At 39.9% G+C, this 22,985-nt stretch overlaps 1 protein-coding gene across 4 annotated transcripts in view; it reads right to left on the bottom strand.

Annotated features, from left to right (window-relative positions):
• PAX3 (paired box 3) overlaps positions 1-22,985 on the bottom strand; it is a 79,443-nt gene that overhangs the window by 3,113 nt on the left and 53,345 nt on the right. For all 4 annotated transcript variants that reach the window (XM_068406094.1, XM_068406092.1, XM_068406095.1 and 1 more), the window contains 3 exons: positions 22,109-22,314; positions 11,102-11,267; positions 9,708-9,922 (listed from right to left, as the gene is read on the bottom strand). In XM_068406094.1, the coding sequence (XP_068262195.1) occupies positions 9,708-9,922; positions 11,102-11,267; positions 22,109-22,314 (587 nt within the window). The remainder of the gene's footprint in view (positions 1-9,707; positions 9,923-11,101; positions 11,268-22,108; positions 22,315-22,985) is intronic.

The raw sequence follows: 22,985 nt of genomic DNA, 5'->3' as shown, positions 1-22,985 counted from the left end.
TTTATGTTGGCACAAGTATCATGGTTTTGACTACAGTTTAAAACACACATGGCTTATCAGAAATCCGACATAAGTGCACAGCCCTTTCCATTCCCGCATAGCGCCTATGGGATTCTGATATTTACGGGGCTTTACCATGTCCTGTTCCAAGTTCAAGAGCAGGGAGATTGGCCTGGGCTCGCGGCACCCTCGCAGCCCCACTGGAGTCCGCTGGCAATCTTCTCTGCGTGAGCACTCTCACATCCCACACTGTGTCTACCAACTATGTACTTTAACTAAACTTTTTTCTGTTTAGTATTTTCAGTAGAGCCCAAGACAACATTCTTTGGACTTTGCCAGCAAAACCAGTGAGCTTCGGGATTGGACGTTATTTTAGTTAGAAATTAGCCTTGAAATTTAAATCTGGATCCAGACATGATCTCAAAAGCCACTCAGATTTTGGTAGCATCTATATTTGGGTAGAGATCGATCTTTTCTGACAAACATTTAGCATTTGATGACATTTACTTTAAAAATTTTAAATTAATCAGATAATACAAGTCTTTAGGCATCTTTTCATTAAGCGCATATGCACCTAATAGACACTTTGAAGCTGAACTGACAGCTCTCTGTCTCCAAGGTGGAAAAAACTGAAGTCTGAACAGTAACCATCTTCTCAGAAATATCTTCTTCAGAGGCCTTCAAATCATCCTGCAGTTGATTAGTACCTAAATAATTAGATTTTTGGTCATGTCTGTTTTGAAAGCTATAAGGGAAGTAGCCTCAGGGCAGAAGTCTTTCATACAGCATGTGCCATGACCTTATCACCCATACAAGGAGTTACAGGAAGGGCATGGCTGACTTTCACCTAATCAATTAGAAAGCCATTAATGGGCCACGTCTGAAGATGCTCAGCACCCTCAGCTTAGTGCTGTACAAGAGACACACAAAGATCTGGCTTTTGCAACTCAGATCTGCTGGTATGAAACAGTATAGTTCTAAATCAGATCTGATTGTTTTACAATAATTAAGGAAGAAAATAAATTTATTCAATCCATATACCATCCAAATAACTAGAAAATATGTACTTCCCTCTGAACTACTTTGGGAAAGCCAAAGTAGTAACTGTCAGCCTCACTGATCTGGATCCCAAAGGAAAATCAAGGGCTGATCTAACACCTAGAACCAAACGCTGCTGTAACTGTTCAATTTATTTTAGAAAAGAGCAAAACAATCAGGCTGTAAGTTTTTTCACTACATATATTTTGTTCCTTTTTTTTAAAAAACACACACAGAAATGTTGACGCATAGCCTTTGAGCTTACACAACAAAACCCAGTATACATAATTGATAGAATAGTTCTATTCCACTAGAAAACAAAGGTGCAATTAAGAATAAGTAAAGAGAACAGAGGGAACAGCAACAACCAAACTGTAACAAAAAAGTTTTCAGAGAGCACATCCCAAGGAATCAAAAATATCCATTAGGACAAATCCCTTGCTGGTGGGGTCCGCGTAGCATCACTAGCTGAGGATGTGATCCAGAAAGAAGAGGAGAAATTGAATGATGAAAGCCTTAAAGGCCATGTATGCAACATCTGGCCCATTATCAGCTATTAGAAAATACTTCTATTTATCAACAAAATAAAGGCCATTAAACTGAGAAAAAGCTTATTCTATTTAAATGAAACATTATGCCTGTTAATGTGGTTGGTATTTTAGGATGTAGGACCTACCATAGGCACAATAAAATTCTCATATGTTTTAATTCATTTACGCATGCCTGCATTTAATATGCTTTGTGACCATGTCTGCAATTAATATGATTTATGAGAAAAGAACATGTGCAATATTTTTGGGTACAGTGATACATTTTTTTTCCTCCTCCTGTGAATGAAAGATTTAATGAAACAGCTCAAGGAAAATTGTTGGCAGTTAACATATTAAGTTGAACTGACAGAATCATGAGTAAACTTTAGTGGAGTTAATGATATCCTCTTATCTGACCCTGACACATTTGCAGCATGTAATTTACAGAAGCTCTGTCCAGGGAATCTTGACAAATGCTCCTAACGATGTCAGGGCAATGTTCCATTCTAATGTAAAACAGATGTGGGTCAGATACCCTCATTCATCGAAAATTTCAAACTCCTTCCGAGATGAATGGCATTACCTGCTGTTAACTCTTTTCACTGTAAAAAAATCTCTCAAAAACAAAATATTGCACAAGAAAGAACACAAAAAGGATGGTCCTAATGCATTAGAATGAGAGATTTTAGAAGATTAATTACAATTAATTAGCTACATGGATCTATACCTATAGGATCCTAGAATCATGTTGCTGATTCATTTTATGTACATGAATATTTCTGCCGAATGTATGAGGAAACCCAACAGAAAACATTTTCATGCCAAATGGCAAGCACTGGGAACCACATACTTGGTTAATGAAAACAGGAGCAAATACACTGACTTTGAACATCCGATGATCTGACCTTCTGCATACTCATATCAAATGAGGCCTCATACTGATTTCACACCACTAGGCATCAGTGGTAGCTACACTGAAATTAGAGAAGGTACACTGGTGTACACTTAGGGTAATTAAGAGGATAACTTGATCCTTCATGAATTATATTTTTATCTACAGGAGATTACTAATGTTCACAAAGTTATCACAGTCTGTCACTGAACTCGTGTCTTTTTTCAGGTGCTAGATCATGGAGTCACAGGACTAGCTAACGTTATCAAAATAATCCAAAGAGAAGTTAATTATCTAGCTCCTGGTTGTATGCAAAAGCTTCAAAAATGTCAAGACAACTGAAAAAGTAAACCAGAAAGCCCAAAGAGGAACATATACTCACAATTTTGACATACATATATGACTATATAAGCATATACATATAAAATTAAACATCTCAAAACAGGCAGTCTCAGAGACTGTAGACTCGTGAGATTAAAGGCTTAAATATGGCAATATTACATACAACAGTTCTTAACAAGCCTAAATTTGAGATTATGTTGCTCTCTGCCTGTGAAGTCTTCTCCTCCCACCTTCTACTCAACCCAAAACACAACATGAGGATTCTGGCTGTTATGAAAACTAGCCCAGCTGTCTCTAGCTGGGCTCTCACACATCTTCCCCCCACAACTGGGATACACAGGTTTGTTTCCTCCGAAAGCAAAACAAACAAAAAATATGCCTTTTTTTTTTTTTTTAATTCAAACAGTACTCAATTTTTTTTTTTTTTTGCTGGCAAATGGCCAGGGGATGGGATCTGCAAAGGACTCTCACCAAACTCAATGTTTGGTCCTACAACAACAGCTATTGCATGATCTACACCTACATGGCTGGATTCACCAACAGGAAATTACTGCAAAATCCTAGCCATTTAGGTAAAAGCAATAAGTTATCCATAAATGAAGGGGAAAAAAAAAGATAATGGACAAGCATAACTGGAGAAATCCAACCAGTAAGGACACGTTCATTCATGAGGCTCCCATCAATGTATATGCCAGGGCCTCTAAACTGCCCTGCACTGGGGAAGAACAAGTATTTTGCTATTTTGACTAGAAGGCAGCTCTCTGTATCCTGACTCAGCACTCAGTCTTTCTTTTATAAGAAAATTATTACTATGACTGATGTCCTGGCAAAAAAACAAGATAAAAATAAAACAGTTCTCTCTAGAGAGGTAGGAAGTTTCGAAGGAAATTGAGGCCAATGCATTTAAAGATGGATACATGTCTTTCTAGAGTGTCTTTGCTAAGGATGAAATTCTGCTCTTTCTGATCCCACTGCAACATGTGCTTTTCACTGAATCATGCTGTGGTATTTTTAGTACCTTTCTTTGGAAATTTAAAATATAGAGCATAATTAAAGATTCAAGTGAACCATCTGTGATTGCTCATGACAAAGCCCTCATTCATATACCACTCCTTAATTGAATAAATATGCAAGTATACAAATTCCTGTTGATATTTCTATTTTGTAAATTCATTAAAGAATTACAAGTTCACCAGTGCATGCCAGTCATATACTCTATGAAGGGCTGACTCATATGTTCACTTAACAAGCGGTTCAAACTGAACTTCTATGTGTAGCAAAAGTAAAAAAATATTTTAAGGGCTACAGTGACACTGAATACTTAAGCCTGTGTATATTCTAAATGGTACAAATTACTATGGAGGAAAATAAGTCAGTTTTGTGATCAGTATCATTTAAAAAGGGTCGAGAAAACCAAGAAACTGATGGTTTTTTATATTGTGCCATTTTACTGTTACATTTTTGTATTTTAGATATCTATATTTTTTATTCTATTTCTAAACATTTATTCTCATGAAGTTACAGTACAATTGGCTTAGATTTCCAGAAAAGTCCTGAGCTTTTTTTTAAATCTCCATGTAAGATTTCTGAGCTGTAAGAGAAGATCTGGTTTTTGAAGGCTGAAGCCCCACCCACCCCTCTCCCCCAACTTTTCTAGCATGGTGAGGATGGAGGTAGAAATAGGCCCAGAGACAGAAGTTAAGGTGGACATTCAAAATGTAAGGTCACCTGTTTATTGTTATTGTTATATTAATATACTTTATTATGTATGTTATAGTATATATAAATATATAATTATAGTAGTTAAAATATTGCAATATTTACAAAACATAATGTTATTATTCTTGCACAATAGCAATTATGAAACTATTGGATCTCATCTATTTGTACCCACTCCAGAAACAGAAATAATCAATCCCACTGGCTGAATGTTTGTTGTTTTTTTTTAATTAAACACAAAAGACCAAAAACTCATGCTCATGAAAATTATATCATGTGAATTAACTTTGTTCCTCACAAACAAATCCCTGACCTCTGTCTCATGTTCTTGGGTCATTAAGCAAAGAGCTCTCAGAGCCAAGTTCATTGTGACAAAGATCACGAGCTTCTCACTGGTGTGGGACTTGGATCCAAATGAAATGTTTCTGTGGGCAACCAGTTGGACAGTAATTTGACAGAAGGTATAGGAAAAAGGATAATAAATTAACAGTTGCTCCCCCTCTCCCCCCCCTCCCTTAATGAGGGAATGCAAGCTTTTAGCCACTGGTTCCGGTGTTTCGCTTAAAAGCAGAGTTAACAAGACAACATGAACATATCTAACTGATTCGACAGCTGCCATCAGATCCATACTTCAGAGGTTAATGAAAACCAAGTGCTCTCAAAGACTTAAGAGAAGTCAATTGCCCAAGATCTATCTTGCCAGAGAGAGTTACAGGATAATTCTGAAACTCAGGCACTGAAATGTTTTGACAGAAGAAGAAAGAAACCTTGAAACAGCTTGCATCTTTACTGCTGATCATGGAAAAGTTTGGAGTTTTCTTACCAAGATTATTCCCGAGCTCCAGGTAACAGCATGAGAACTGCAAACAGCTAAAGACTGTCATGATCTTCTACACAACCCATTCAACATTCAATCCACTTCCCATTTTGAAACGGCAGCCTTTAAAGTTACTGGTTTGACTCAATTATGGGGGAAGATGACAAGGAAGAGGAAAAAGTAGATCCGAGAAAATTTCTAGAGGGCAAGGAGGAAAAAAAAAACTACGTGTAGCAGGAGACAAGTTATGCACATATGTTCTTTTTCCAGTAAAAACTTAACACTGCAGTACTATTTAAGTCTGGGTATCCTACGGGTTAAATAAAAGAAGCAAGTGGCCTCATGGGCGGCAGTGTGAGCAGAGTATTGCTGCTTGATCTGCATCCACGAGCACTCCGAAATGGCACACTTCAAAACCAGCAAACTGCCTGAACCGCCTGGTGTAGAGCAAACTCTGCTGCTTTGACACTAATAAAAAGCACATGACAAGGTCAAGGGATGTCCATGTACAGCGGAAAAGCCTTTTTCCTTATCTTAAATGAAACAGTGCAAAATATTGATATCCTGTCTGAAAAACAATCTGCTCTCTAGTAAGACCATACACCTGCAGTTGCGAGACAAGTGTTTTTGCAGTCGCTCTTCTGCTTTCCATGGAAGAACTGGCGATGACTGTTAATGCCAGGATCAGCAAGTGACATGCCAATTCAGAGGCATGCTTAAGACCCGTACACACATATTAACACATACATATGCTACTTCCTAATAATTTTGAGTTAACTAATGTTTGTTAAAAGAAAATGCACTGTGCAACTGAAACCTGATTTGAAAAGGAAATACAATATTCCCATAAATGTATGCAGGAAAGCCAAGAAGCTGCCTAATAGGCATAGAAAACACAAAAATATGCAATTTACATATATTACACACTAATAATCTCCATTCTGATGTTATATGTGTTATATGTTGGCTGAGATGGCATGCTTGCAGTTTGGTTGCTTTTCATGAAATATGAACAGGACACTCCCGGCTACCAGTTCCCCGAGCCATTAATCTGTTTTACTCCTGCAAAAGTCAACCCTTTGCAGGTTTGTAAGACAGGTTCTCTCACCCAAGTCAGGTAGCAATGAGTAAACCAGATGAACAAGGAGAATAATCAGTCATCTGGAAAAGATATATAGATCTTGTTCTTGATGTTAAAAAGTGCTGAATAGTACTAACAAGGTGGGACTCTTGCTATGCTCTTATTCTTTTGAAGAAGAGCAACAACATTTTATTTCCTAGCGCGCAAGACAGGTATGTTATGGAGCATTCTGCTTCTTCAAGCTGACCAAAACATACAGTCTTTTCTAACTTCCAATTTCATGGCTAACACCATAAAAATAAAATTACAGCATCCTAGCCATCTCCCCTTCTCCTCTGCCTTCACCCAGTGCTTGCATGAAACAACATATTTGTCTATCATACTCAAGAACAAAGTTAGAAAGTAAACATCCTGTGTGGAAAATAAAGCTTCTTCGGGGGTCTGGGTGTCAGACCCTCAACTGAAACAAATTGAAGTCAAAAGGGAAAAGGAGGTTTAAGTCGTAAGAATATGATCCCGTGAATCTTAATATTAGATTTTGTTCTGCATGTTATGAGGGGTTTTTTTTAATCACAAAAGATTATTTGGGCTTCAGACAAAGCCCTCCTTCCCCCCTCCTGCTAAAGTCACTGTAAATTCAGCTTTACTCACAGTATGTCCAGAGCGCTTGCCTGAGAGGACATTGATGAGTGGAAACATTATGTTAATTGCTCACACACCCAGATTTATTGTGGGCAAAAATCCACTGTTTAGTAAAAAGACCTTCTTTCCTTCTCATCTAAATTCCACGCACACAGGCAAGGCACTGCAACATGCCCACTCAGCAGGAAAACTACTGTTTCTCTCTCTTCATGAAATCCCCAACACAGAACTGGCTTTTGATTCACCGGCCACCTGGGCGCCTGCGGGAAGAGCCCCGAGGAAGCGTGACAAGGGCATGCACTGCGACACACCCCTGACCAAGGGACATTTCACACACAATAACATCGCACGTATGTGACCGACGTCTGAGGCTCATCTTTGGGGCATAAAGCACAACTGCTGTTTTGCTAGAGTGCCACAATTTGTTGCACATAACTTATGCATTTGAGGCTGTATCACTCCCTTATATAAACACAAAGCCTAGGCATGTCATTTTATACATATATACATTTGATACATGTCTCTAAGTCATTGTTTAGGCCCCAAAATTGTTTTAGAGGAGCTGTTGGCAACACTGCCTGAATTTAGGGCTGGGTTTTTCATTTCTTTGAAAGATCTTTATCAGCTAGCGAAGGTAATCATTCAGTTGCCAAGAAGCTGTTCAAAATCTAAATGGATGTAAGTCATCTCCTGTGTGCATTCAGCGACAAACACATCAGCTCTTGAGTGATCAGCCTTCTCCTAAACCTGTTGGCAGAGGTGCAGGATAGGGCCAGGAGCTCTAAGCAATGAGGTAGGAAAAGGTGTCATCAGTCTAAGGAAAAACAACAAAAACCAGAAGTTTCATAGAGTAAAGACGGCTCGGTGTAAAGAGGCACAGTAACTGATTAAAGACATCTAGTCTCCTCCAGGATCTCCTTTTGATTATATCAAACCTCAAATCAGCAAGGTTTTTGAGGGGAGGAAACCTGGCCTCACTTTTTTGTCCTGCTTTGCCCAGACACCACAAGATTTCTTTACTGTTGTGCTCCACTTCTGTGTCACAGACAATAAAAGCTTTGTGAAAGAAAAAAAAAAAGATTATGTTTTCCATAGCCAGAACCAACATACATTGAAACTGACACTAACAACTAGTTTTGATGGATTAACGCTGAATCCCATAAAGAAGTTTATGTCAAAATTGTGGAAGCTTTGCACCTATGAAACTGGCCATTTTTAAAAAAATGAAGCAACTAATATAGTGTCATGGCTTTTGTTGGAGATTGCATTTAGAAATCCGAATTCTTTAGAACAAAATCCATCCGAGTCTTGTCGGAAGTACATCCATTTGTTTTTCTGTTGGTATTTTTTTCCTGAGGTTTCAAGCCATAACGTTTTGTACCCCGCTCCATGCTATAGGAATCTGTGAAACTTAATTACATTTACTGTTACAAAAAAGGGTTTATGAACTTTTGCCTTTGGGCAAAAATGTTTATTTCATTGCCTTTGTTATTCATTCTTTTCAACTCCAATGCCTTTGAACTTTTCAGCTGCACAGAGTTATCACCGTTGCACAGGAACCAGGAACTGCACTCCCGAGATGCAAACCACAAGTTGAAGAAAACGAAGGAGGCAAAGATATATGAGCCGTTATTTTGGCCACCCTTTGTGCCATTAAAATCTCATTTTCTGCCTATTAGAATGCCCTCTCCCTGCATAGGCAGTGGTGATAGTCAGTGATTAGTGTGTAATTGAGTATAATTGTCTTTTCACTTTTCATTTGTGTCATTCTGAGCTTCTCTCTGTTTTTCTAACCACTGAGAGGAAAAAAGGGTAGGAAGAAGATAAAGCTGTTAAAACTCTCACTTTCAGCCCTGAAGAGATTCCTGATTGTAATTATAGATTGCATCCTTTTTTGTGACTTCTCAGAATTTAGTGGACATCTCTTTCCAAGCACCTGGGCAAAGCTCTCGCTAATAAAATAAACTACCATCTATTCAAGCTTTAACTAATAATGTCAGCTTCAGACAGATGCCGCCTGTAGGAAAATTTAACCAACCTTTTGACACTCAATTATCAAGGCAATTTATTAACATGATTTCCTAAAAAGAGCTCATGCAAATTAGAAAAACAATTATGGTATTCATGCATTTATATATTGCCAAAGAGCAGCAATACTCCTAATCTATGTTATTTATAACTCGATTATGGCTCATCTCAATGTGTACTGCTCAGCTTTTGGAACTCTCTTCGTACTACTTGCCTGTAATTTTCCTGGACCATTCGGTAAAACCTTGGTGAGGTAATCTTAAAGAGATATTTTATTTATAGAAAAACTACATGATCTACTCTCTGTACCTACCCATGGATCTTCGGGAAAATAGCAGTACATTACAAATGCTTGACAACTGAATGTAAACATGAAGCCTGCATGATTACATTATAAATCGCTTGAAATTAAATATAAGCTATGACTCTTGATTCAACCAGTAGGAGGAAAAAAAATAAAAAAAAAAAAAGAAGGAAACTAGCAAACTGAAATCATGTGGCTTGTATAAAGAATACATTATGGTTTAAATTTGGCAATTCATTATACTGTGGCCTGAGGGAATAGACTCTTTGGTTCTGGTATACAGCAAATCCTCTGTCTGAAAACACAGGACTGACCTGAGGTGAAAGGCCATTGCCAATGGCAGGGTTCATGGGATTTGAGGGCCCGGACGGAGGCACAAAGCTGTCTGTATAGCTGGAAAATCCATGCCTGGTGCTGGGTAGGCAATAGGCAGAGCTGCTCTCTGGATTCGAAGGGAGGCTGCTTTGGTGTACAGTGCTTGGAGGGAGAGGTTGAGGTCTATGGACAGTACTGCTTGGATCAGACACAGCTAGAAGCAAGAGAAACATGTTGATACATTTTCCTTCTTTTTTTTCCTGGCATAATAAGTTCATTATGTGAAGCTCAACTTGACAGAATTGCACCAGGACCTGCATGTAAATACTGGTTAAATAGAAAGGTAAGTCTTTAACATTGCTAAGTATTTAAGTGGCCAGCTAAACTACATAAAAATTCTAAAAAGACTGTAAAAATTACAACAACAGACACATGCAGATTTCAGACAGTCCTTAGTGGGTACATATTGTTCAGAATTGCTACAGCAAAATTAAAAAGAAAATTTATATTTATAGATATTTCATATATAAGATATAATATACTTTACAGATATACATATAAAAGAAGGAAAAGGTTTATTTGCTTAGAAGACTGGTAACAGGCTTTCCCCTGCTGGTAACAGCACAAAAATTCTGCCGTGATTTGTAGTAAACCAAGCAATGGATGGGAGAAGCCCTGGGCTTTGCAAAATTCCCTTAATTAGAACGTGGCCTGGCAAAAACATCCCATCAACAGTTAGGATCCAAATCTCAAGGAGAGAGCAAGGAGAGCACAGTGACTTGTCTCAAACAAAAACCTTACAGGTGAGTTTTTGTGACAGTAAAATCTAGCATTGCCTAGATTTGAAGCTCTGTTCCTCCCCTCCCCAAATCTGTCAAAGTTCACAGAATTTCTGATAAGGTTAATACAAATTTTTACCATACTGAGACTTGCTACTATCTGATGTGAAACAAGATGGTCTGAGTAGCTATTTTTTTCCACCATCAGAAAAATATTCTGAGTACTCACAGAAGTTTCCAGTGCCCCATCATCAAAAGCAACAAAGATGACAAAATGCAGCTGCTGCCTCCTTCCCCGCCACACCGGGCACTCTCAGTGCAGCAGAAGGGCAGGGAAGCGCGTACATCGTTTTACCAAACACTGCACCGCTCTTGTGCATGAGGCCTGTTTCTCAAGCTAGCACCCTTCACGTGTAACCAGCCCTTTCTTGCAGCAAAACAAACCCAAGCTTTTACATGCTTAAAATAAGCAGGCTTGCAAGGTCCTCACTGACTCAGACTCTAAATTAGCAAACGCCCCTTCTTCTACATTAGAGAAGAAAAAGTTTCTACAATGGATCAACACAAGAAACCCCCAATAACACTTTTAACCAAGTACCTGTTGGCTACTGTACCTTGCGGTATGGAGGTGGGTTGATAGGAGGGCTCAGAGAGCTGGTACGTCGGCAAAGTTGGCATGGCACTGGGTGGAAATCCTCCTGGGATCAGATGGTTGAAAGCCATCAGTTGATTGGCTCCTGCCTGCTTCCTCCATCTAGCACGACGGTTACTAAACCAGACCTACAAATGTTTTAATTAGGGACATTTGATTTTTGTACTTTTAATATAGATGCACCAGAAATAACGGCATTGTATTTCAAATGCATTCAGTCTGAGAAGAGATAAATAGAAGATGCACACTGGGCTCAGAGCTCCTAGACGAGAAAGGAGCCCTTGGCACACACTTTGATGGTTCAGCAGACAGGACACAGAAATCCCAAACCCAAGTTTCCTCTCAAATACAGCCTCTCCTGAGAAACAAGCTGACTAATGCTTTCAAGCTTTAGAGCTTTTAGTAGCTATTAATCACTATCCTTATCATGCCATATTTCATGAGAAAGAAAAAAGTCTCTCCATTCGATCTAAGTGCCAGCCAAAGCTATTCAGTCTGGATTGTATTATCTTTATATTTAATTTGCTGACAAGTTAGAGGCATCACTTAATATGCTATTGGAAGGTGCTTGTACTTCTATGTCAGGATACTATATTGCCCTAATGATCAACAGAACTTTAAGCTTTTAATTTGAAAAATACAAGTCCCGTGTACAAAACACACAAATCCCTCCCAGCAAGTTTTCCTGTATTCACATATGTACAAAACATCTCTTAATAAACTTGACATTAACAGTAGATCAGAATTTCAGTACTAGATTAGCATTTCAGAGCCACTTTGAAATCTGTTCCCAGGACAGGGTACCAAACAGATGGGGTTTGCATTAGTGGGACATTTTAGCTATAAATCTGCTTTACTTCACGTCATTCTCAGTTCATGTTTTAAGTTTTCAGAGTCTTGGATGGCTCTTATTGCCTACAAGAAAGGAAGAGGCAAGACTTCACAAATGCAGACATAATAAGAGTTGCAAAACACATATGTTAATATTGGTTTTATAGTGATCACACATGCCACAAATCAGAAGGGCAACCAACCACAGCAGGGATGCTTGGACCAGCGTGCATCCACACTGTCCCACTGCAGGTTTACAGCAACTTCTAGATTACAGCGCTCAGGTTCATGAGGTGGACCATGGCAGAAAAGAAAGGTTGTTCAAGACAGAGGAGGCTACACACATCTGTAAACAAGCAATTACTCATAATTGTACACCCTGAAGCAACTTCAATGATCATCCATGGATACTATCAATTAGGTAAGACGTTAACTGAGTGTTAGCATCTTACAAGGTACATTTGCCCAGCCTGTAAGGCAGTCTGGCCTGAAAGTCACTGAGGCATGTTAGCTGATGAGCCACACGTAGATGTATTTGTAAAAGTAAGTTGGGTCTCAGGTCTGTCACCCTTCCTGCAAGTAGCCCATGCTGGCTTATGAATCAGCCATCACAGACTGGATTTTGAAGTGTAACATCACTTACAAACCATGAGTGGCCCTTACATAAGAGCGTAACAACATTTTGGACTACACTCTGGGCTTCTCCTTCGCTTGCTATTTCATAGCAGGAATGGTTGGACTCAGCCATCTGGTTTCTGACGTGGGCCATCTGTCACCATGTAGTCTGATCTGGCTTCACCCTCTTTTCAGAATGGGATGCTCAGTTCACACAGCTGTCTCCTCCTTTGGCCACAACGTTACTCCTCAATTACACACTCCCACTCTGCTTTAAGATTTAGGACAGAGGGATAGATGGAGCCTCTGTTCTACCTCAGGAATCCCTCTCTTGTTTTTTTTCTGTACATAGTAACCCTCCTTCTGCCTCCACATGAACCATTTCCAAAAGCAGCTGGCAGGGACAAGGCACTGGGGTGGAGATGCAAGACCTGCAATGAGCAATAGCTGAGGATGGGTCTAGATTCAGCAATATTTTTTTCTTTCTCATCCTATAATCATCTATATCCTTTTTCACCTCTCTCCTTACCCATTGCTTCCCTCACTGACATTTAACTCTAAATTTCTTATTTACTCCTCGCAGACTCCTTACACCTGTCTCCCAAAGCCCACCAGTTTCACATCCCTGCGACAGTATCTTTTGAAGACAACCAAAGAGAAGGAAAAAGGGGCAAGAAACGCTGAAGAGGGAGCGAGACGTTTTGCTAAAGAGCCAAAGAGCACTTAGGAAGGATAATAGGGGTCAGAGAGGGACCGGGGAACAGCAAACACATGTTGTAATTAGCCTACCCAGATCATTAACTATGGCTTTCTCCATGACACTCTCCCTTCTTCAGGTCAAGAGGGTTATCTGATGATCTCCAAATACTTTGGGAACACTAACTGAACTACACTAGGTGAGTGGATTTCACTGAGGAAAATGAGGTAACAAGATTTTGTTTCCTCTACAGGTAAGGATTTGCCTTCAAGCCCTAGATCTTTATCAAAATGAGTCAGATCCCAGACTTTAATTCAGTAGCAAGTGATCTGCATTAATGCCAAGTTTTATGCTTTTATTTACAGGTAGATTTTGGTTCATTTTATAGATTTGCATTTTTCCAGAACTGCAAATATGTACTAAACATCCCTGAAAGGGACACAACAGTATCAAAAAGCCTGCAGCAGCCCCGCGATGAACGTCCTTGCACAGAGCTCTGTTGCCACCTGGAGCCCCATTAAATTAAGTGGGACTCCACAGGGGTTCAGGAACCTGCCTGGTCTGTGCAGAAACAAGGCTGTGTGTTACCACCTCAGTCCATGCGACTGGGATGTGCTAACTGGGTGCTGCTTGACTGGCACCTATATCACATGTCACTCATCACTACAGAATGGCAGAAGCAAATGAAAAAAAAAAAAAAAAAAACAAACCAAAAACACACACCCCACCCTCCCCACCCCCCTTCCGCAAAAGAACCCCAAAACCCCACACCTTTACAGTAAGCACCAGGGGCCTGACCACACATGTACTTGTTTCCTTTTGATTTTAACAGGCTTTGGACCAGCCTTGGTAAAAATACTGAAAATAATTTATCTTTAAAAAGACCATAAGCATGGCCCCAACTCTTACCATCACACGTTTTTACAAATGAACACACTGAAGCTCTGAATCTGTAATTCTGGATGTTTTAACACAACAACTTTTACTATTGTCATGGCCTCACCCTTTTCACATGGCTTTAGATTTGGTTTGCAACTGTGTTTAACTCCCATTTTGTACCAGGTAACTGCAGATTTCAGACGTTGTGCATGACAGAACATAAAGAAGAAATAATGTAACAGTAAGACAAGAGAGAAAAAAATACAAATAAAATTAAATGGGAGAGTTAAAAGGTTGAAAATTGTTTTTTGTAAAGTCAAGAGAAAATTACTCAAAACTAAATAACTCAAACCTAAGCATTTTATTTACATTTTGTGTAATGTTTAATAAAATTGGTCAGATCCCAAACTTTAGTCAGTAGCAGTTATATGCTTTCTATATTGACTGAAATGATTTATTATTATTTTTAATCGTAGTATTTCACTTAGACTATGTTTGGTTGCCTTGACTTATTCTCAAGAGTTCAGGAAATTTTCTTATTTTTTTAAACCAGCATATATCATGAGGAATCCATGTGCACTATTACCACTAATTAAAGAAATCTTGAAAAATTTTGCCAATATCAAGCCAAGACTTAAAAATAAATCTAGTCACCACAAGCCAATGTGTCTGTTTAGAAACATATTGTAAACACCTGGGGAAATATTGTCTTTTGTTTGTACATTTCCAACACGATTTAAACACAATGTCCTCTTATGTTCAGCAAATTTCAATTTCCAACAGCATGACAAAATCCTCATCTTATGAGTGGCCTTTTCAAATGTAGCAGGTTCCCCACAGGATGCTTCTGTTCTCTCTCACCCTCCCTTCTGAGAGGGAAGCGACCATCACCTACACGCAGAGATGCTCCGAGTATAACGCAGCCCCTGGTGAAGACCGCAAGTGTCACACTGTGAGAAAGTGCCAGAGTGGGGGTAAGAGAAAAACTCTAAACTATCTACGTCTACTTAATCTGACAAACTAACGCGTCCTTTGTGTTGCCTTCACCCGCAGCAGCACAGATCTCAGTGGAAGGCACACCAACCCTAGATAGCACTTCAAATCGCTGCGACCCACACTGAATTCCCCCATGAAAGCAAAAGCAGCGGATAAGCAAGGTGCTGCATTTTGGAGACTCAAAATAGAGTGTTCTTACTCAAACAGTGCTATGTCTGAAGGAATACGATCTACTGGTGTTGGTGTAACATGCAGGAACTCTAAATTAGCTCAGCATTGTGCTTGGTGCTGTGCAAATGCAGGCACGGACAGAAGAAACGCATCTTGTCTGAGAGGCCCAAGCATCCAAAAGCCATGTTTGCACCAGAAGCCAAGTCACGTTCATCTTAGTGAGGCTCTGGCTCCCCAGTTTCTATGTCACTTTCAAAGATGGAATGTAAATTACCCAGGTGATTTGGAAACAGAATTGAACCCCAGTGTCTGGCCAAAATTTACAGCTCAAAAACAGAACTGAAGAGGATGAAATCTAGAGCCAAAGGTAAAAAAAAAAATAAATAGTCCTTTAAGGGAAGGAAGCACTGGAGGTTCCAGTTTTTCAAGCATCTGGAACTGGACTGACCAATAAAAGAAATCACTCTGCAATAGAATATTAAAAAAGTATTTTGCACCGATGTGGAATGGATGAGGTGAACTAATAGGTTTCTCCCATCTCTATTTTCTAATATTTAGAACCTGCCTTTTATTATCATTTTTTCTTTAAGTAGTTTGCAAGTGATCACGCCAACATCTTATTTCCTTGATCTTAACAGGATATTCTTTAAAAGACGCATTTGTTCACTTGGGAACACACCAGTGTAATTAGCCTTGACATTTCAACAGTCTGATCATAAACACAGAGTGCTCTATGTGCTTTTAAGGCAAAAAGACCCCTGATCCAGCAGGGCAAAACATTCGGGATGTGAATTTTGTAGAAAACCCGTAGATACTTTGTTATACACTGCCCTGACCATTGCAAGCATGAGTGCCAAAAACACACAAAGTCAGAAGACTGATGTATTGTTAGCGGCACTTCTAATTTTAGACAGAGGGGTTTTTTGGGTTTTTTCTCCTTTTGCCTTATGATACTTTTCATGGTAACTGACTCCCCCACACCCTGCTGATCCCTGCCTTTCCCTTCCCCCAAGATTCGCATGTTCAAAATAAAGTCTGACCGTCCTGCAAGTAGGAGTCCTTGGTGGGCATGCCCTCAGGGAAGAAGTTTGGCATGTGCCAGAAGCAGCGGGGCTGCCTTGCGTAGAGGGGAGGCTGAAGAAGGAAACTGCTAATGAAGCTGGGCTGCACCAGCCCAGACAGAGATGACTCTGTTACCTTTGCAAAACACGGCAGCGTGACTTCTAAAGACACCCACAGTGTCTGGTCCTGAGGTCCCTGTTGGTGCTGGATCTACATTTACCTCAGCAACCTTCAGAGCACTCTGTGCAGGCACTTCACCCTCTCGCCAGGCCAACGGCTGACACCAGCCCTCGTGCCTGCCTGGCCCGACTGGGAGTTCGTTTAGAGAACACAAAACAGCAGGGAAAAAAGGAAAACAAGTTTTTTGCTTCCTTTTTGTTTTTTCGCAGTAGGGTGAATTTCCATCCTGCCTCACCATGGTATCAGATGATCTCCAGGGAGAGCACTGCCAGGGACAAGCCGTAGGAAGAAGAAAGAGTAGAAAGAGAATTGCTTTTTAGCAACAACTAGTTGGTAAATCAGCTACACTGCAACATCTGCACAGCCCCAGCCTCACAGGAATAAGGTCTACTGCATACGCACAGAGGCACGCCATGGGTAGGCCTGTTTCCTCATGGCATCCCAAAGCTGTGCCTCTAGCCTGCTGAGAATGCCCGGCCATGGCCACCAGTGGGAACACCACAAGGCTGCAGGCTCTCCGCCTGGGGTCTGCCAGGAGTTGTTGTTTATGGCAATGGGAAGTCATGCTAGTTGGGATACAAGGAGTTATCAATGTGATGGAAACCAGCGTTTTTTTAAAACAAACAGGAAAAAAAAAAGAAAAAAACAAACAAACAAACAACACACACACAAAACAAGCCCCACAAAGAAACAATACACCACACACAATATAAAAAGAGACCAGACCAAAAAAAACTAGGCTGTGCCAAAGGGAACAAGGACTTCAACCGCCTCCCAGTGCGATCCAACGTACTCAACTCATAGGTTTCTTTGAAAAGACTTTGACTCAGTCCTACACAAATACTTCTAAAACACTGCAGCTGAATGGTTCTGCAAAATATTGAGTAATAAGTAAATTGAACTGTGTATTTATAAATGAAAGTGCCACTAATTTGAGCCCTTGGGCAGCCGGCACCAGAAAAAAAGAATCAAAATCACATCCCTTCTTTTCCTTTATATTTCAAAATGTCTTCTTGGTCCTGCATATGTTTGTAGTTGGCTAATTTACCCATAAGAATTTCTCCTTTACGCCATGGGAAAAAAAAAAATCTGCAATTACAGGGTTATCTACTACAAGAAACGCACACAACATTTTCTTTCTTTATCCTATATATGATGCAAGAAGGACAGCCTCAAGAAAAGGCACTATAAATTCTCCAGAAACCACATCAGGAATAACTGTAAAGATCTGCTGAAAGGTCTTAAATGTTCCTGAATCTGACCCACGTTCCTTTACCCCATCTCCCTGTAGCATTGTGCAGTTCAGCGTACAAGCTCAAACCATTTCAGAGGAGCTGAGGGCAAATAAAGACTTTTTTTTTGGCAGGAAGGGACAGGTCCTCCCTCCCCCATGATCTCCCAGTGAATGTCTTTCACTGTTTGCTACTGAGAAGAGACTACTAAAGCTAAGAGACTGGACTTCAGAGCTTTCAAACCTTACTACTAGCTTAGGAGTCATCATTTCTTCTCTCACCTTCCCCACCACTACCTTCTTCTCCAAACCATCTCTTCCCCTCCTTGTACCACAGTGAAACAAAGAGAACAATATGCAAGCACAGCACTTTAAAAAAAAAAAAGATTTTTATAATTTTTCTTCCAGCTACTCTATACTTCTGAGCTCTTGGGACTTCTTTTATTTGCTGAGGCTGTAATAAGCTTTTTACAAAAGCTTACAAGCTGATTAGAAGTTTGACATGGGAACATTCAACCCCATCCTAGTAGCCTGGAGAGACCTGCCTGAGTTTTCAGACACATGCTTTTGTTAAACAATGTTTTTCTTTTTGGAAGCTTTCAAGCAAACCAGTTTAAACCTGGGATTCAGCCGAGAAGAACCTTTTCAGGACAGGATGTACTCACGTTTCAGAATTCTTCGCAACTTCCCCTGCTTTTTCATCATTATTCATGGACTAAAAAAAAAAATCCAAACTAATTTCCCCCATTGCCTTTTGGGGTTAACCAGGAAGGCCATGTGCCAGCCGCTTCTCACGGCAGGACCCCTGCCCCACACGATCCCATACAGCTGGTGGCACATCCTCAGCATGGTCCAACACACAAGTCTCACGCATCACATTTCTGATAATTTGGGAGACCTGCCTTCAACACACAGCCCAAAAAGATTTGTCTGACTGGCCAGACTCCATTGGCCAAGGCAGGCTTCCTGGCCTTCTGCCTGCCACGGGACAAACCTGAATCTTATTTTAAAATCCTTTACCAAAAGATTGAAGTAAAGACCTCTCAGCATCAATCTGAAACAGGCTCCATACTGCTGCCAAAGTTTGCCCAGTTCATCCAGATCTAAAAATAAGCCTGATGTGGGAATCAAAAGGTGACCAGAAAAGACGCTACCCACTTCATTCCTTATGCGCTACTTGTTACAGAAAACATAACCGCACTGCTCTGAAGCCCAGAAAGAGCCTTTGATCCTTATCTACACTGGGGATAATTTCACTTGTAGAATTCGCCTTCAGATTGAATCAGTAAAAATAGGCCACAGACCTTAAGGGCCTACACTGCAACTTAATGATAGCTTTAATAAGGTTTTAAACTGGACCAGTAAAGAACTGCATGTCTGTGGTTTTTACTCATAATACTTGAAGCTTTAACTTCACATTCCCAGGGTATTGCTACTTTTTTTATAATAAAGGGTCATCCTAGGCCTGTGGGATTCTACTTATGTTTCTGAATTGTATCTGATGAATGCACAAGACCAAAGAACTTTTCCCTTGCTGCTGCATCCAATGTGCAACGTGGAGTTTGTTGTTGCACTACTTCTTTCCCCAAAAGCCTTTCCTGTCCCCACAATTAAGTACACAAATAACATGCACAGTGTAAAGTCTGTTTTCAGTTGCTTGTAGCTTTCAAAAAATTCCCCTTAGGGGCTGAAATGTTCTAAGTTTGATCTCAGCCCATAGGCAACTTTTTCCCGTCCCCTCCAACCAACCAGTTTAGAAACATGCATTTGGTTACCCTTCAACAGTGGGGAAGTGAGAAAATAGATGATTTGGCGGTTTAAGACTCTTCCTTTCACAGGTGTTCAGAGACCGCTTTGGGGAGTAGGAGAGGGGAAGCACGGGGGCGACAGGATAGAAAAAACAAAACATGAGATGTGAGCACTACGTGGAGGGACACAGGGAACAGCAAGGCTGATCCAGTTGTAATCAATTAAATAACGTAAAACAACTCTACAAAATTAGTCCTTACAGCTCCAGAGAATAAAATAATTTTCTGGGCTCAGCCAGACTCAGGGTGCAAAGAGCTAGCTCTTTTAGATGATGCTTGATCAGGAAGCAGTCAAAGAGATCTTTGTGTATATGTCCATATAAAATTTGGTATCTCTGATCGCTGTCACACTGTTACCAAAAAAGAAGTGTGACTAAGAAAGCTTGAATGCTACATCAGTATGGCTATCCAGCCCTCTCAGCCTCAAGTCTCTTAGGGTTATTTTCTTTTCACAGGTCGTTTTTTATTTCATGCCCATCATAGGTGGCTATTTTAAGGGGCTATAGAGAGGTGCTGAATGCTGATAAGGCAAATCCTGTATCCCTTAATCCACTGCTAAATCACTCTGCCAGGCTTCAAGGGTACCAGACAGATGGAGTGCACTAGGAAACTGCCCACAGGCTGGCTACTTCAACCCCAGCTCATCTTTAATCCAGAAAGGTTTTGTTCTGGTATTTTAATCATTGATTGACTAGGAACTTTCTTCCATGCTGCGTTAGGTAAAATATCCATATGTCAGAGGTACTGGGGAATTTGTGAAGCTGTAGATCATAGGAGTGGTGTGAGACAGGATGCGTCTCAAGGGAACCAAGGAAGCCATAAGGAATGTAAAAAGTCACAGGGTTAAAGCCACATTAAGACAGCTGTTATGTTAATGAGAGTTCTGCTTTTCTTCTACATGTGGGTCATTGATTTAGAAAAACACGAACAAGGTCTTTTTCATTTTATCATATTTTTCCACCGAAGCTAACATAGCCCAAAACATCATATCCTAGATCCCATTAGTCTTACTAACAGAACTTATGTAGGAAGTTATCTTTATTATGTTTGTGCAAGGATGATTCCCAGGGCTTGATTTGGTCTTACCTGGCCCAAGTCTATATATGAGGCTGTTCTGCAAGCATTTTACTTAGTAAACACGTTAAGAAAAGAGTCATGCACCACTGAGTTTGCCTTTGAGACAAATTCATCCATACATGTGATTTTCTCTCCCAGTCATAACAAATGCTTACAAGAAATGCAGTGTGAAGTCTTCTGCAAAAACATTTAACAGGTAAAACTGAAAAAGTCTGGATCTTTCGAGACAGATACTCAATAATACAGCCATGTTGCAATAGGCATGCTTGTCTTAAAAAGTCAGAGGGATATTTTGTATTGCTTATTTCAGTTTGCAGAGTCTGAATGCCTCAGGCTCAGCTCCAAAGGTAAAAACATAAAAACAGAGTTTTACCAAAGCAACCAAATTCACCTGTATCTTCGGTTAGATCACAAGTTACCACTCATTTCTCTTCCTTGGTTAGATGACAAGCTACAGCATTTTGTTTGTCACCCAACTGCACATTTGCTTACGAGCACTTGCAACTCAGGCTGATTTAAACTGGGTGTGCTTTTCCAAATGACTATTAGATGTCAAGTAGTGAAAGAGCAGCAGAGGATTCTGCCTGCGGTATTAAACATTTCACACGACGTGCTTCTGTGCTGTGAAAGGGAGTAAGTCCTAGTCGAAACCTGAACTCCTCGGTGCAGTTTATTCTAGAGTGATTTGGCTCCTATTTGCCCATTTTGGACATCTGAAAATCCTGGTTCGTGCCTTTTTTTTTTTTTTTTTTTAATTTAATTCAACTCTACTGTTTACTTCTCCAGCACATTAGCTTGTTTTAGACAATCCAGATCTACATGAAGTTGTGAAGACCTAACAGTCATTTGAGGGTTTATTTTCTTTTGAATTAAACTGACAGTGGGGATAAAAGCGAGATTACAAGGTTTAAATCAAGTCGACTTCAAAAGCTAACCTAAAAGTAAATTGTAGATACTACACCAGTAACCCTGCTCACTTGCATGGCTCTACAGACACATTGTCCTTTTTAAGATGTTTTTCTCTCCTCTGTTAATGCCTGAAAGACCCAAATAACAACAGATGAAATCAGTTAAATAACTATAAACTGGCACAACAGCTGAGCTGATTACATGCAGAGTGCTGTCAAATGCATAAAATAAACAAACTGGGATAACAGGCCTTCTTCTCCAAAGGCTCGTTATTATATTCATGGTAGGTATGGAACAATTACTGGGGAAAACACAAAATTTTTTTTCAAACCAGTTGTCTTAAACAGTTGGAAGACCAACGTCCATGTAGAGATGCAAAAACCCCTAAGGTTGTAAACAACGTAGCTTCATATTTTCCTTCTACCCCAGAGTAGGATCACGTAAGAATATAAAAGGACCGACATGCTAACAGAAAAGGAAATTCCCTTTGTTAGGCAGCTTTTAAGTACATACCTGGACACGAGCCTCCGTGAGCTTGGCTCTTTGTGCAAGTTCTTCCCTAGTATAAATATCAGGGTAGTGTGTCCTCTCAAAAGCTCTTTCCAGCTCTTCCAGTTGCTCTGCCGTGAAGGTTGTCCTGCTACGACGCTGCTTTCTTTTTAAAGGTAAATCTGGTTCAGAATCGATGTCAGAGCCTTCATCAGACTGGGGTGCCGATGCTCAAAAAAGAAAAAGTAAAAGACAAAAATTAGCTTTAGTAGAGGAAAAAAAAAAGGTGCAAAATATTGGATCAATCGATGATATCTTCTTATATGGAAAAGCTGCTTTTTCCCCATGACTCAGAACTGAGTTAGCAAACTTCAAAAAGGGAAAAAAGTGAGAAACAAATCAAATGTTACATTGTGCAAATGTGCTCAAACAAATAAAGAACTGTCAGAAGTTCAACTATGAGTTTAGCACCTTTTCCCAGCCCAAGAATATTTAATAACCTCTAGAAATCTTTCTGAGTAAATGAATTATTCGATTTCTTTGTTTTAACTCCTCCAGCAGTTTGCAAGTGTTTTAAAAGCTTCAGCAGTACTGCTTAGTCCCAAGCAATCAGACAAGCAATACGGCCTTGTTCCTTTCCCTGAACCAGTGAACAGGTACAAATATTTGTCACACCAGTGTGCATGTTGTAACTTAAACATTCCATCTCTACAGACACATATCCATGAGACCTTCCCTATAGATCCATCACTAAAACCTTATTGCTGAAATGGTTATGGAAGTGATTACAAAAGTGTAGGGAGCACTATTGAAGAAGTTGATTGTGTAAGAGAATTAATTACTTACTTCATGTCGTGTATTATTTCTCCTACACTCTGAACAGTATTTTACACATCTTTGT

This window comes from Nyctibius grandis, chromosome 8 (assembly GCF_013368605.1).
Source record: "Nyctibius grandis isolate bNycGra1 chromosome 8, bNycGra1.pri, whole genome shotgun sequence".
NCBI classification, from domain to species: Eukaryota; Metazoa; Chordata; class Aves; order Nyctibiiformes; family Nyctibiidae; genus Nyctibius; species Nyctibius grandis.
This window is presented reverse-complemented; position numbering and strand designations above follow the sequence as displayed.